Source organism: Schistocerca nitens, chromosome 1 (genome assembly GCF_023898315.1).
Source record: "Schistocerca nitens isolate TAMUIC-IGC-003100 chromosome 1, iqSchNite1.1, whole genome shotgun sequence".
NCBI lineage: Eukaryota > Metazoa > Arthropoda > Insecta > Orthoptera > Acrididae > Schistocerca > Schistocerca nitens.
In genome coordinates, this window is record NC_064614.1 from 591,399,820 (window position 1) to 591,413,602 (window position 13,783).

The following is a 13,783-nucleotide window of genomic DNA, read 5'->3' on the forward strand; positions in this document are numbered from 1 at the left end:
GGTGGGGAGAGAGAGAGAGACAGGGGGGAGAGAGAGAGAGACAGTGGGGGGGAGAGAGAGAGAGACAGTGGGGGGGAGAGAGAGAGTGGGGGGAGGGAGAGTGGGGGGAGAGTGGGGGAGAGTGGGGGAGAGTGGGGGGAGAGAGTGGGGGGGAGAGGTGGGGGAGAGTGGGGGGGAGAGTGGGGGGAGAGTGGGGGGAGAGTGGGGGGAGAGTGGGGGGAGAGTGGGGGGAGAGTGGGGGGAGAGTGGGGGGGAGTGGCGTGGAGAGAGTGGGGGGGAGAGTGGCGTGAGAGAGTGGGGGGAGAGAGAGTGGGGGAGAGGGGTAGAGGGGGAGGGAGAGAGGGGGAGGGAGGAGAGAGGGGGAGGGAGGGGGCAGGAGGGTGGGGGGGTGAGAGAGGGGCAGAGAGGGGGGGTAGAGAGTAGGGGAGAGAGTGGGGGAGAGAGGGGAGAGAGGGAGAGGGGGGCGAGAGGGAGAGGGGGCGAGAGGGAGAGGGGGGCGAGAGGGAGAGGGGGGCGAGAGGGAGAGGGGGGCGAGAGGGAGAGGGGGGCGAGAGGGAGAGGGGGAGAGAGGGAGAGGGGGGAGAGAGGGAGAGGGGGGAGAGAGGGAGAGGGGGGAGAGAGGGAGAGGGGGGAGAGAGGGAGAGGGGGGAGAGAGGGAGAGGGGGGAGAGAGGGAGAGGGGGGAGAGAGGAGAGGGGGAGAGAGGGAGAGGGGGGAGAGAGGGAGAGGGGGGATAGAGGGAGAGGGGGGAGAGAGGGAGAGGGGGGAGAGAGGGAGAGGGGGGAGAGAGGGAGAGGGGGGAGAGGGGGAGAGGGGGAGAGGGGGGAGAAGGGGGAGAGGGGGGAGAAGGGGGAGAGGGGGGAGAAGGGGAGAAGGGGGAGAGAGGGGGAGAAGGGGGAGAAGGGGGAGAGGGGGAGAAGGGGAGAAGGGGGAGAGAGGGGAGAAGGGGGAGAGGGGGAGAAGGGGAGAAGGGGGAGAGAGGGGGAGAAGGGAGAGGGGGGAGAGGGGGGAGAGGGGGGAGAGGGGGAGAGGGGGGGAGAGGGGGGGAGAGGGGGGAGAGGGGGGAGAGGGGGGAGAGGGGGAGAGGGGGGAGAGGGGGGAGAGGGGGGGAGGGGAGGGGGAGAGGGGGAGAGGGGGAGAGGGGGAGAGGGGAGGGGGAGAGGGGGAGAGGGGGAGAGGGGGAGAGGGGGAGGGGGGAGGGGGAGAGGGGGAGGGGGGAGGGGGAGAGGGGGGAGGGGGAGAGAGGGAGAGGGGGAGAGGGGGAGAGGGGGAGAGGGGGAGAGGGGGAGAGGGGAGAGGGGGAGAGGGGGAGAGGGGGAGAGGGGGAGAGGGGGAGAGGGGGAGAGGGGGAGAGGGGGAGAGGGGGAGAGGGGGGAGAGGGGGAGGGGAGAGGGGGGAGAGGGGAGAGGGGGAGAGGGGGAGAGGGGGAGAGGGGGAGAGGGGAGAGGGGGAGAGGGGAGAGGGGGAGAGGGGGAGAGGGGGAGAGGGGGGAGAGGGAGAGGGGGAAAGGGAGAGGAGGGAGAGGGGAGAGGAGGAGGGAGGAGGAGGAGGGAGGGGAGGGGGAGGGGGAGAGGGAGGGGGAGAGGGAGGGGGAGAGGGTGAGGGAGGGGGTGAGGGAGGGGGTGGGTGGGAGAGGGAGGGGGTGGGTGGGGAGAGGGAGGGGGAGAGGGAGGGGTGTGGGTGGGGAGAGGGAGGGGTGTGGGTGGGGAGAGGGAGGGGTGTGGGTGGGGAGAGGGAGGGGGGTGGGTGGGGAGAGGGAGGGGGGTGGGTGGGGAGAGGGAGGGGGGTGGGTGGGGAGAGGGAGGGGGGTGGGTGGGGAGTGGGAGGGGGGTGGGTGGGGAGAGGGAGGGGGGGTGGACAGTGGTAATGAATATAGTGTTTAATGACACTAACATTCCCACAAGATGCGTATATCACTAATACTTTGATTCTGCTTTCTCTGTCTCTATCGTCACATATGCAATAGTAGTACACTCGTTTTAAAAGTAATGTGTCAAGCTGTTGACCAGTTTAGCATACAGCTAAACTAATAACATGAAATCCAACTCAGTCGTGGTATTTAAACCTTGAAGTTTTCTGTAGTGTTAAATAATGATACAAGTAGATAACAATACATTCAATACACATATTCTGAATCAGAAGCACACAGACAGCTATTGTTTTAGTCGAAACATGCAACATGCATTTCTTCCTTTGAAGGCTAGTACACCGACAGAACACTAAAGAAAAATTACAAATACATCCTCTGAACGTACAAATCCCTAGAAAATCACAGCTGTAAGCACTTTTACATCCCACCACCAAAACAACATGAATAATGACATAACTGAACACATTATCAAAGACAGCCATAATGAATTCTTCGTAAATACAAGAAGGAAAATAAAAAGTTCCCACGAATAATAATTTTCAGTATTTTTCTGCATAAATCCTATAAAAATAGTGTGTTTAAAGAAAATACAAATTGCATCACTCTTCCCTCAGTAGAGATGGTTGTTAACTTAGATTTCAAAAAAATTCAAACTAAGAAAACAGAACTGTGAATGACACCTGCTACAAAGGACAATACAGAGGAGCAAACCAAGAATAACTTTGGGGTACACATAGGTGGTACATGACTTAAAACACTGCTTTTTTAAGTTAACAAAAAATACATATATATATATGGTAACAAATTCTCTTAAACTTCTTAAATATGTTTTCACATCAAGTGAAACTGAAGGGATAATATTTAATTTATTAAAAGCTGATGCACTGTAATGCTTTTGTTTTTCTGCAAAATTGTCAGTTTCTGAAGTATTAACATACTTTTGTCTAGCAGAAAATGGAACAGATTGTGCGAAGCAATAGCTTTCATTACAATACGCGATGGTTTAAGGAACCCTGAAAATAGCTTACCAATTAAGGATTTGCATTCGGGGTTGATTATTCCACTTGGTAACAGATGAAAATCATACTCTCGTTCATCAACAACCACTGTATGGCCAGCATTATTTCCACCCTGAAAACAGCTACATTAATTCCATAAAAATGGAAGACAAAAAACACGAGTTATTGATGAGTAGTGGTTTAGTTACTTCATTTTTCTAATAAACTCCCAGCTTCAATTGAAAGGCTTAGACAATGTTCTTTATCCGCTTAAATAGTTTCTGCCAAGATATTTTTTGATAGCTTTTTTGATATCTGAGACTAATGGAATTTAAAATAGTATGTTACACCCCCAAAGAATATACTGAGATACTGAACATTTTGAATCAGCAGTTATACTATCATTACAGGTTCAGCTCACTACATAATTCCACAATGGCAACCATAACATATACATATGAACATTTACTGTGAAGTTCAATAGATTAATTTCAGTAGTGGATTACACACACATTGCATCAAACTGAAATTGTCTTAAAATTAAAAGAAAATTAATAAAAGTCTGACAAATTTAAGAGATATAACATAAGCTCCCAAATATTACCTCATTCAATTAGTTTGGGCAATTACTGTGCATTTAATTAATAAGGTTCAGATTTGCAGTAATTTATTTGCGCAAGTTACAACTGACATATTTGTACCGCAGAGTGAAACGGGCCAAAAGAGTTTCATGAGAATAATTTCTTTCCAACCTCAAGATAATGAATTTCATTTTCTTTAACACTCAAGCAAGCTGCTATAGTAAAACAGTCAGAGCATACAATAGAAATATACAAGATGATCAGAGAAACTGAATATTGTATTTCAAACGCAAAAGCATGAATTATAAAAATATGTCAATACAAACTGCATCTGTGCTGAAATATGACAGAAGGTGCCACTGACATATAAAATGTTTATTCTCCCTCACTCTCCACACAGAGAAATGCAATTTGTTTAGATGTTCTTTAGCCCAACATGGAGTGTACGGACTGAGGAAGTCTGCTGCCACATATGGACTGCGTGTGGGGCACGAGGCTATTAAACTTCATACATCTCTTTAAGTGATGCTAACCCAATAAGAAATGGAAACTTGTTTTCTTCATAAGGTGTGACTACAAACTTCAAATTGCTTGAGTAAGTAGCAAAAGTAAGTATTTCAAGTAAACTTCAGAATATTCTAAACACTACAAAATAACAAAAAATTATTCTATAATGCTATTAAGAATGCTAGCTTGCCACAATATTATTTTTAAAGGCTGGTAAAGCATATCACCTGAATAATTGGGACTTTTGTCAGTTCAGATCTAAAGAGCCCTAAGCAAAAGAGGGAGTTAACAAATATTATATCCAATGGAATGGTTTACTCAGACAATTAGTCCAATTTACATAATGAAGTTAAAGTATCCCCAGTTCAGTTACTATGGATGTGATATGGTGTCCTCCGTGAGTACTAGGTTTTCCTTATCGAGTTAAAAAGATTTATTTATTGCATATGCAGGGTGAGAATTAATAAAACCAACAAACTGCAAGGATGGATTCCTGACTGGAAATGGAGGAAAAAAGGTCCTACGAACACGTGTCCACAAATGGATAGTGGGCATGCAACGACAACAAGTCATCCCAGAACACAGTATAGAGCTGCATCACATCCACGTCACAACAGATGTTCAAAGTTGCCTCCATGGGATGCAATGCACGCATTCACATGTCACATTATGGATTGCTGCACTCCTTCCCTTACACTATGTTGGCAGGCCACTTGCCTAGAGCTTGTACTAGGGTTCACATCAATATCCTGTAGAACCTCATCCTCCAAATCTGGTGAATGCACAGTCCTCCACCTCCATGCATGTTTATCTGTCTGAAAGGACCCACAATCACACAGATGCCCAAAGAGAGCTTGAAATGCTGTGTGAAGTGGTTGGTATCTGTGAGGATACTTCTTTTGGTATAGCCGTGCTCACTCTCGGCCGTTTCTGTCTGCTTGGCCATACACAAACATCATCTCAGCTCGTTCCCAACAGGAATACCAGACTACACTGCTGCTTACACTACACTGCATTAATCACACATCCTGCAACACACAAGGAACACATGGCATGTTGTCACAAGAAGTTTCATTCATCTGTGTCGTCACCACAGTTTCTGGAAACATTTTCATAGGACCTTTTCCTCTATTTCTGAACAGGAATCCATCCCCGCAGTTTGTCAGTTTTATTAATGTTCCCCCTCATATAAAACTAAAGCTAATAATGAGAAGAACTGAACTACTGAATGAATACTGAGAAATATATACTATGCTACACACTGATAGAGAAAACTACATAAACTCATACTATAACTTCGCAAATCCAACTATGTTATAGACACTACATTATCTGGTTTTGGATCAATTATACAGTATGATTCAGCAGTCTTGCTACTGCAGAACAACAAAGGTGACAATGGTTTGAAAGCAGGCTCGGATCAATTAGGTTAATCAGTAGATATATTTTGGGGCTTTTATTATCGAGTGAGCCTAACAGTTTAATTCATCTAAAAATTCACTAAACGAACCACCTTTATTATCATCGTACTGTACATCATATTTGCAAGCAAGCTCGAAAACTACTTAATTTTAGTAAAATCTAGTGTTGCCATGTTCTGCCTCAGTTACGAGCATTGAATATGAATTTTTCCCCCTCCAGATAATGTTCAATGTTGCCCTACATTGATTGTAGTAATTAAATATCTGGAGTCATGGGCCAATTAAGATATCAGTCTGGGTAACACTGGTCCCCTGACTACATAAACTACAAGCGTGTTCCTACACAGCATCAGTAAATAACTATTGTTATTGTACACCTACCAGTACATAAAACAGGTTACTTTCCTAACTGCACAACAAATAAGGGCCAATTTAGATATCATAAACCAATGATATCCAGAATTAACAGTAGAAAGAAAAGAACTACAACCATACAATGTAGGCTATCACGGCTGATACTATCTTCACTTAAAACTTCCCAACTGATACAAGTCACACAAAGGTTTTAACTTAGTAACAATAACCAAATACAAGTAAGGTTTAAATTTTCTATTCATTTGATCACAACCACCTTCAAATTTGGCCTTATTTTGCCTCACCTTGTGGTCTTTTGTGGTGTGATTCAAGGACAAACATTCTGAGAGGCCACAACTGTCATATTACAAAAATACCGAGGAGCTGTATCATAATACACAACTTGTGGAATGCCCTGGGTCAACTGGCACCACTAAAAGACACCAAGATGGGGTCTGAAGAGACAGACGCCATTGAGCGAAGATGCACTTATCAAATCAACTGCTGCTGGTACACTAAAATTATCAATATCAGATATTAACTTCACCTTGTAACGTAAAGGTAATGTGGCGTGATATTCATGCACAAACATTAAGATAACAGAACAATGAAAATATTTTATTTGGAGCTATACTGGTTTTTGAAGTTTACATTGTGGTGACAGCCTGGTCTGTAGCTTAGTCCGAAGCCTGCTTTACTTTGGATGCAAGTTGTCACAGCCAGTAAATGCGAATATAAATTCTTAGATATGGTGAGATATTGATCCATATCACATCCAGAGATATTAGGTTGAGAGGCAAGTGTGATTGTGACTTGACAAAGCAATATCAAACACTACAGTTAATTTGCTACCAGTTATGTCAATATTTAAACCTTACTCGTGACCGACTGCTCTTGATAAGTTTTCATCCTTATACTTTGACTACAATATCTGAGAGTTTGACAGAACAGCATTTGTACAAACAAAGTTGAGATGTAGATAAAATACACCTTATGACAAACTACAGTAGATTCACATACAAAAAGACATGAGAATCTCAAATATTGCCAGTACACCTTCAATCCATACATCTAACAAGTTTCATGGCTAATAACTATCATTTATCATTTAGAGGTAAAAAAGTCAATTTAAAGCAATGGGCTGAAGTACATTTTTAATTTTTTAAGGGCACTGTAGCATAAGTGCTGAAACAAAAATACTGCATGAACAGGTCTTGTAAAATGTGTCCTCTTGCTGTGCACATTACACACCTAGTAGCAAGGAATGGCAAGTGAGGTAGTCACATATCGAACATTGGAAAGTACTCAAGCATGAACAAAAGTTAGATTCCTCGTGTTAAGATCTCTAATACAGTTCAGTCAATTTAAGTACAGTTGTGCACACACTCTGATGACTAGAAAATAAGAATCAAAATTTACTAGATTCCATCTAAAAGTTTATGACAGTATCAGCCTACCAATCAGTATTTAGGCATACTTGCTGCCTGCTTAAAGTGTGATAATGACTAAAAAATACACACCATTGATAAGTGCAGACTCTCAGTGCTGCTCACTTTTGTCAGATGGGCAATATTGGGAATATTTACATATATAGCTGATAATTTGCCTCTTGTTCAAACTGATACAGTTGTGCTGCCACTACTACTTCTAACATTTAATATAAACTTGGATGTACCAAATTAAAATATTTCAAATCAGTCTATGCTGCAAATAGAAACAATACACTTGTTTTAAATAACGTTTTTAGTAGTTATGATAGATTTGAAATTCCTGGATTATATAGCAACTACAGGCATTATGGCCAGACAAATTGAGAATGTATAAAAATATCTTCTGAAAATTGCAAACATTTCATAGCGTATCTACTAAGTGTCATATATCCTGAGAAGTGGTTTTAGAAAAATGTCCTAATTCCATGAACATGTGTGCCAAATGTGCTACCATTTGCAGCAGCTGGCCAGTGTGGCTATGCAGTTCTAGGCGCTTCAGTTTGGAACCGCGCGGCCGCCACGGTCGCAGGTTCGAATCCTGCCTCGGGCATGGATGTGTGTGATGTTCTTAGGTTAGTTAGGTTTAAGTAGTTCTAAGTTCTAGGGGACTGATGACCTCAGATGTTAAGTCCCATAGTGCTCAGAGCCATCTGAACCATTTGCAGCACTCTGTTACTAGAGAGGAAGGGGGCATAGTCTGGCCCATTTATTGGAGATGGTCTTACACCTGAATTCATGTAATTGCAGAAGTATGCGTCCATATAATGAGAAAGTCCCAAATACAATTTCTTATGGTACTATTCTGTAATCAAATCCACTTCTTTTGAAAATGTAGATGACAGGAAATGAATACTGCACCAGAAGTTAAAATGGAATCTCCTGTCACCCACTACCCTCTCTTTGTTAAAACTTGGGACAACAGATTAGGCTGTATGCTGCTGTTGTGTCAGAGGGGTGGCAGTCAATAAGAAGCCAGTCGTTCTCAAATCTTTAAAATTATCCTGTTACACCACGTTGTCAATCAATTATACACATCTATGGATGCCTTCACAGCTCTTTAAAAACCCAAAAAACCATAGACAGTTACTGGGAAACAGTTTGCGGTAATATCCACCAATTCTGATGTGTCAACTACTTGCACAAACAGAAATTTTAAATGAAACCACACCATCAGACAGTTAATGATTTTGAAATTGACATGTACATCCCAGTCATATTACAGTGTACCTTTAATAGCATACCGTAAAAGAAGCAAAACGTAGGCCTACAACTTTAGCACAACAGCAATAAGTTTTAGGACTCTGAAATACATTAGTGGTAGCACAACTGAATGGAATAATTGGTCCAGTGTATGGACTGTCAAAAGCTTCAAACTGTCAAAGACTCGTACCTATCTTCAAAGCTCTGTAGGTACATGTAAAGAGTACACACACACACACACACACACACACACACACACACACACACACACACACACACACACAAACAGATATAATACTGTCTGATATTACAGCAGCTAATTTGTGCTTGGTATGAGAGTGGACTGGTAGATCAGTTCCGAGACCTGGCATCAGAATGACTTACTAAATCCAATGTTGCTGTGCACCTCTATAGAGAAAAGGAAAAACAATTTTTTGCTGAACCCTTGACAAAAGGCCAAGCTCCACAGAAGGGAAATAGCATCCTCAACAACAGACATATATAAAAACTGTGCAGTATTTGTCTACATAAGTTTCATACAAACTGGGTCTATAGCACTAACAATGCAACACTGAACAAGTCACTTTCCATCAACCGACATTTTCTTAGTACATGTTCTTCAGTTTTGTAACAAACTAATGTACAAATTCAGTGATCAAACCAGGTTACAGAATGCAAACCAACCCTAACCACATCTAAAAATTATGAACACAATTACATCCTAACAAATACTAATGAACTGAGGTGTGGCCAGTAGCTAACAACATTGGTAACTTTCTGCAAAAACAACAAAATCAGACTTCTTTATCAAGATTTAAGACACAGAACAAACTGACTGAGTGGCAAATATGACTCACGCCACATCACTTCCAGCAATCATAGCTGATATTTGCGTTTCGTGAACAACTAGTAGTGATATTTACATGTTTGGCAGTACGGGCTACTAGTGAATCCGTGGAGTATACACAGACTCATCTAGCATAGCGAGTTTATGCCTCCAAATAAACATACTTATGAACGCGCATAGTCAATGTCAGATAACTTCGAACTCGTACCTGCAGAGCAACTCTGTCTTCTAAGCAGCACCTACGTTTGAGAAATTCTGTTAATGTTCGCATGACACGTGATTCTGAAGCGAAAATAAAAAAGTAGTACTGAACATATGCATCTTGGATGACAACGATTATTAAAATACACGTTACTTAAGCAGAGGTATAGTCTAACAAATAACCTGCACAATGTATTTTTTAATGCAGTTTACAGAAACAATAGTTTCGTGTGTGGCCTCCTAAACAGACAAGTAAAAATAACTTTATTAACTTACCAGAACACCTGCACAGTTTATACCACCTCAGATATATAACAGATCATCGTTGATAATTTGTTACAAGAACTTGGGCCGAATCTCCACTCAAACGCATCAGTTTATATCATGCTCACAAAGGGAAACCCGCGAAAACAGTAGTATAATACAAGTCTTACCTGACATCTACAAACTATGTCTGCCCCTGTTGCAAGCATATCCACCACTTTTCCTTTCCCTTCATCGCCCCACTGAGCGCCCAACACAACTGTCACTTTAGGAACATTCTGCAAACGAAATTTTTTTCGCGGCGAAGGAAGACCTCCACCATTTACTTCTGCTGCCACACCATCCATCATGGCCAAAGAAACCCGACTGCGCCTGTTTAGGCCCCAAGAGGTAACTTTACCAAAGATATGATTTTTGCGTTATCAGACGTACCAACAAGCAGAGTTAGTAGCTATCTCTTACACAATTGATAATATTGTACCTTATTTACGAATTAACACGTAAAATTTTATACGAATGAAACTTGAATTTGTACTTTTATACCAACCACACTCGCGAATACACTGCTCTGCGGTGGCAGGCCAAATGAGATGTCTGTTCAGTTGCAGCAGTGTTGGCACTCGCCACAGATTTCTGTCATGCGCACGGCCGAGCGCCGCAGTAAATTGGTGGTCGTTGCTGTATGTGAGTCTAATTTTGGTTCTTAATTGGCAGACCTTGAGAGTATCTCACTTTTGTTTGATGGGTCGCTCTGGAATGGTCATCAGACTGTAGATACTATTATTCGCCAATCTTGTACTTCTAAATCTTATTCACGATGCTTATATACTGCCTAAATCTGAAGGCAGATTTGTTCCCGGCAGGAAGCAGCTCACCCGCATTCCTTTGCGTGAGTTCATTTATCAGCTGAATCGAATAATTTATAATGGAGTTGCTCATTCCATTAGCGTCGCTTTATTGCGGAGATAATTACTATACCAAATAAATTCATTTATTGATCTGACACAATGAAATAAGAAATCCACTCTGAAATTGCATTTTTCCGTCGTAAAATATAAATACCATGTGATCATTCATTGTGTCTTAGTTCCCTTTCACAAAACAATTAGGTGGCTATAAAATGTTTCACAACATTAACACTTCAATTTTTCGGTGTAATCCTGAAGCCATTGTATTACAAAAACATAATTTAGAGAGAAAAGTTTATTTCTGCTAACAAATCGTGACATACGCACGCACCATTTTCATGCATTGTTGCCTAAAACTGCCTTCTGTTTTCGTGCCACAGATACGATTTGGAATGAACGGACGAAACTGTATGCCTTTATTACAAAAAAGAATAACTTTTTGGCAGATTACTAAAGAATTTGTACCAGTTTTTTGTCTTTACGATTCACTCCCCACGCCTTATCCGTGACTACAAGGAATATAGAAATTTATTCATGCTCATACCAAGTCACCTAGGTTTGGTGTTACAATGGTTAAAAATATCTAAACAGTGCTTTAGATAAGAAACAGCACACAAAGAGCAAAGTAGGCTAGTTTGTTGTGGTGCTCATACTGGCAACCTTTTATTTACTGAGATACTGAGTTATTTCCTTTTCTATGGAAAATTTGCAGAAAAATCTTTTTTAGAAAACGAAGGAGATATACTGAACATGGAGTCGAGGTCTATTGACTCAATTAATCCAATTCGATTACATGGCACTGAAAGTTTAAACCACAGCAGATCAATAGCCTTGTTCACCAAATTTAGTTCTCACCTTCCTCCTCCCTCACATTTATATGTTGACAGGATATATAATTACAAGCTTTAACAATTGTCAAATTATTGTAATATTATATTTTAGAAGAATTAAAAGTGTACATAGATTCAGCAAGTTTCCTAATGAAATAACAGCCACTATCTTGTATACAATATTCTTTTATTGCATTTTTCCCTCCTCATCCTGCAGAAGTTGTATCATAACCAGTTCAAACTTCTTAGAAAATCATCATCCGATAACATGCTGAAAAGGAAAGAAAGTGGCTAACATTAGAAAACCAGGAAACTAAATTACAGAAGTCTGACAAAATACAATAAATGAATTTCCATTACAAGTACACTGTGTGATCAAAAGCATCCGGACACCTGGCTGAAAATTACTTAGAAATTCGTGGTGCCCTCCATCTGTAATTCTGAAATTCAGTATGATGTTGGCCCAACCTTAGCCTTGATGAAAGCTTCCACACTCGCAGGCATACGTTCAATGAGGTGCTGGAAGGCTTCTTGAGGAATGGTAGCCCATTCTTCACGGAGTGCTGCATTGAGGAGAGGTATCGATGTCAGTCGGTGAGGACTGGCATGAAGTCGGCGTTCCAAAATATCCCAAAGGTATTCTATAGGATTCAGGTCAGGAATCTGTGCAGGCCAGTCCATTACAAGGATGTTATTGTCGTGTAACCACTCAGCCACACGCCATGCATTATGAACAGGTGCTCAATCATGTTGAAAGATGCAATCGCCATCCCCAAATTGCTCTTCAACAGTGGGAAGCAAGAAGGTTCTTAAAACATCAATGTAGGACTGTGCTGTGATAGTGCCACGCAAAAAAAAAAAAAAAAAAAAAAAAAAAAAAGAAAGAAAGAAAGAAAGAAAAACGGGTGTAAGCCCCCTCCATGAGAAACATGGCCACACCATAACATAACCGCCTCCGAATTTTACTGTTGGCACTACACACGCTGGCAGATGATGTTCACTGGGCATTCGCCATACCTACACCTTGCCATCAGATCGCCACATTGTGTACTGTGATTCGTCACTCCACTCAAAGTTTTTCCACTGTTCAATCATCCAATGTTTACGCTCCTTACACCAAGTGAGGCATGGTTTAGCATTTAAGGCATGGTGTGTGGCTTATGAGCAGTCGTTAGACCATGAAATCCAAATTTTCTCACCTCCTGCCTATCTGTCATTGTACTTGCAGTGGATCCTGATGCAGTTTGGAATTCCTGTGTGATGGTTTGGATTGATGTCTGTGTCTTACATATTATGACCCTCTTCAATTGTCATCGGTCTCTGTCAGTCAACAGACGTGGTCAGCCTGTATGCTTTTATGCTGTATGTGTCCCTTCACTATCACATCGGAAACAGTGAAACTAGGGATGGTTAGGAGTGTAAAAATTTCGTGTACAGACGTATGACACAAGTGACAGCCAATCACCTGACCACATTCGAAGTCTGTGAGTTCCGCAGAGCGCCCCATTCTGCTCTCACACGACGTCTAATGACTACTGAGGTCGCTGATATGGAGTACCTGGCAGTAGGTGGCAGCACAATGCACCTAATATGAAAAACGTATGGTTTTGGGGGTGTCCAGATACTTCTGATCACATAGTGTACCATACTATTAGACAAACCCGTCATACCGTGAGTGTAGATATAAATTCAGTACACTGAAAGCTATTTGCAATACAAGCCATTTTCGTTCCTTTATCAACACTTAGGGATTGAAGTTCAGAGTAAGCAGTTGCACAGGGTGTGAAAAAGCATCAGGTACACTAATATACCATTTAATATCTGTGCTTAACTATACTGATATTCCTGAGAATACACAAAAAATACAGATGTTAAAAACAGGGGTAGCTTGCTATTTTGGTCAAATGATTGAAGTAGCAGAAAGAAACACAGACACAGCAAAAGTATTTGTAGAGTTAAGGGAGGCAGAACCAGTCAGTATAAGCAAGATAGATAGGTCATGTACAAATATAGTATTTTGAGTTGTATGATAAAACAGGTGTAGCAAGTACAAAAAGAATGGGACTGTAATATATATATATATATGTGTATATATATATATATATATATATATATATATATATATATATATATATATATATATATATTCAGTTCAGGGAAGAATTTAAACTATTACCTGAAAGTTGTGGAATAAATTAATGACAGACAAGCTGCAATTCTTATCAAGGAAAGAAGACAACACACAGTGGACTGACAACAGAAAATAAATCTGGCCTTTTTCATAATGAAATTGCTACTTCAAACAAATTTTTC

The 13,783-nt window shown here is 41.9% G+C and overlaps 1 protein-coding gene across 3 annotated transcripts in view; it reads right to left on the bottom strand.

Moving 5' to 3' along the window:
• Window positions 1-10,308, bottom strand: part of LOC126255899 (adenylosuccinate synthetase) — a 74,296-nt gene extending 63,988 nt beyond the window's left edge. Inside the window, exons 1-3 of one of the 3 annotated variants that reach the window (XM_049955438.1) lie at window positions 10,214-10,308; window positions 9,903-10,104; window positions 2,898-3,000 (exon numbers count right to left, since the gene is read on the bottom strand). In XM_049955438.1, the coding sequence (XP_049811395.1) occupies window positions 2,898-3,000; window positions 9,903-10,082 (283 nt within the window). In that variant the 5' untranslated portion in view covers window positions 10,083-10,104; window positions 10,214-10,308. Of the gene's footprint in view, window positions 1-2,897; window positions 3,001-9,902; window positions 10,105-10,213 lie in introns of those variants that run through there. The other 2 variants (XM_049955439.1, XM_049955440.1) reach the window with 2 other exon arrangements.
• Window positions 10,309-13,783: the final 3,475 nt, after the last annotated feature.